Source organism: Psammomys obesus, unplaced genomic scaffold (assembly GCF_907164565.1).
Source record: "Psammomys obesus unplaced genomic scaffold, mPsaObe1.curated_primary_1811, whole genome shotgun sequence".
Classification (NCBI taxonomy): Eukaryota; Metazoa; Chordata; class Mammalia; order Rodentia; family Muridae; genus Psammomys; species Psammomys obesus.
Window position 1 is genome coordinate 1 of NW_026596479.1, and position 2,036 is coordinate 2,036.

Genomic DNA, 2,036 nt, shown 5'->3' on the forward strand with positions numbered 1-2,036 from the left:
TAAAAACCCAAGAAAACAAGCTAAAAACTCTAGATGGTACAAATATGGGATTCTCTAAGGCAGCCAGAATACCTTGTAGCAACAAGAGGGTTGAAGACTGATTCTTTCCATCAGGTTCTGATGGCCTACACATGCCTAACTTATGCCCCCTAGCCTGTCTAGGCAGGACTCTACAAGCTTCTTCAAGGCTTCCTTCTGTTGGCTGTGCTGTCTCTTCTCCACATGCTTTTCATTCTGCTCATTTGGCACTAACAGAACAAGTTGATCTCATATGGTAGCCTTTGTTTCCTTGACTGTTCTGGAATTTTTTTCTTTGTTTTTGTTACTTTGGGTTTTTGGAGACAAGAGCTCATGATGTAACTCAGACTAATCTGCAACAAGTGGTTCTCTTGCATTAGCATCCTGAATATCTGGGGTTACAAAGCTGTTGCCTTGCTTTATCCTGCTTACTTCAAATTCTTCTTTAAGACAATTCTACTCTGTGCTGTGCATTATCCAGCTTGCAGGAGAATCAACTCCTGATGATTATTTTGTTGTAATAGTTCCTCTTTCATATGATAATATATGCTCCTATGTTATAAGGGTTAATGCACTCAAGATTAATCCCTATTAAGCTCTTATTTAAACGGAGATGCAAAAGGCATCCCCTTGCCCATGAGCCAAGAGAGTCATAACTGATCATTCTATCATCTGCTAGACAAACAGATGATTCCTCTGATTAGAGGCTTACTTAGACCACCAGTGAGGCAAGACCATCCTCAACACTGATGCTCGAACGCCATTGCTGACGATGTAAATTGAAGTCATTAACGGAAAGCAGCACTCAGCTTCCTCTAACACATTAAAACTAGGTTTATCATAGGACCCAGCCTTAGTCCTTTGCGAAATTCTGTCATCTGTTCCCTTTATTGTTAGAAATCAAGGGCAGGGGCTCAGTCTTGCGCCAACGTCCCGCCTCCCTGTGAAGTCTGAGGCCAGCAGGGGGCACCATGGACCGCGAGTGGTGGCGCGGGAAGAGGAAGTGCTGCTGCCCGGCTCACCCAGTGCGGGGTGCACCCAGACTCTCCCGGGCCAGCTATGCGCAGTGGGTTCCGGGTCCGGTGACTCGCGGGACAGCATCGCCGAGTGCGCGGACGGAGGATCTGCCCTGCTGGCCTTGAGAGAAGTTTCCACGGCAGTGGTGCCTATGACGGGCGAGGGACTCGGGCAACAGGGGGCGACGGCCACCGCGGCTCCTGAGACCCGTGAATACTTCTTCAAGGTGCTGGTCATCGGCGAGCTCGGCGTGGGCAAAACCAGCATCATCAAGAGCTTTGTGCACCAGCTCTTCTCCCAGCACTACCGCGCCACCATCGGCGTGGACATCGCCCTCAAAGTCTTCAACTGGGACAGCAGGACGCTAGTGCGCCTGCAGCTGTGGGACATCGCGGGTAAGCGGGCAGGGTCACAGCACCACCAGACTCTTGCTCCTCTCTGCCTCCTGGTTCCTCTCTTTTCTTTTCTCTGCCTGAGCTCCCTGCGGTTGTGCTTTTAGCAGTGGACAAATGGAACGGGAAGTGACACCTGGAGAGGCTGAAAGGGCCCTGGAAGGTCGGCGTTGGGAAGCCTACCCGCTCTCCTACTGAAGTTCTAGGTGGCTAAAAGACTTGCCTGAAGTTCCACTACTGGTTAGTTTAGCGGTTTCCAACATGTGGGTCCCGACCCCATTCTCAGGGGCTGTCTAAGACCATCAGAAAACACAGATATTTACATAACGATTCATAACAGTAGCAAAATTACAGTTGTGAAGCAACAGCAAAAATAATGTTATGGTTTGGGGTCACCACAATATGAGGAACTGTATTAAAGGGTGGCAGTATTAGGAAGGTTGAGAACCACTAGGATACGGGTGCAACCAAACCCAACAAAACCTGGTTACTTTCTTCCCCTCACCCCCATCTGACTTCAGTCTGTGCTGCGTTGATGTAAGGGTTTTCTCTCTCCTGAGCTAAGATATTTTACCTCTGAGTAATGATAGACAACCTTATAATTTACTA

At 48.7% G+C, this 2,036-nt stretch overlaps 1 protein-coding gene across 1 annotated transcript; it reads left to right on the forward strand.

Annotated features, from left to right (window-relative positions):
* Window positions 1-1,043: 1,043 nt before the first annotated feature.
* Window positions 1,044-1,534, forward strand: LOC129670220 (ras-related protein Rab-32-like). Its single transcript, XM_055598707.1, has one exon. The coding sequence runs from the start codon at window positions 1,187-1,189 to the stop codon at window positions 1,532-1,534; it is 348 nt and encodes a 115-aa protein (XP_055454682.1). The 5' UTR covers window positions 1,044-1,186.
* The last annotated feature ends 502 nt before the right edge of the window (window positions 1,535-2,036 follow it).

Excerpts from the sequence above, each read along its gene's own strand:
- LOC129670220 (XM_055598707.1), top strand. The coding sequence starts at position 1,187 with ATGACGGGCGAGGGACTCGGGCAACAGGGGGCGACGGCCACCGCGGCT.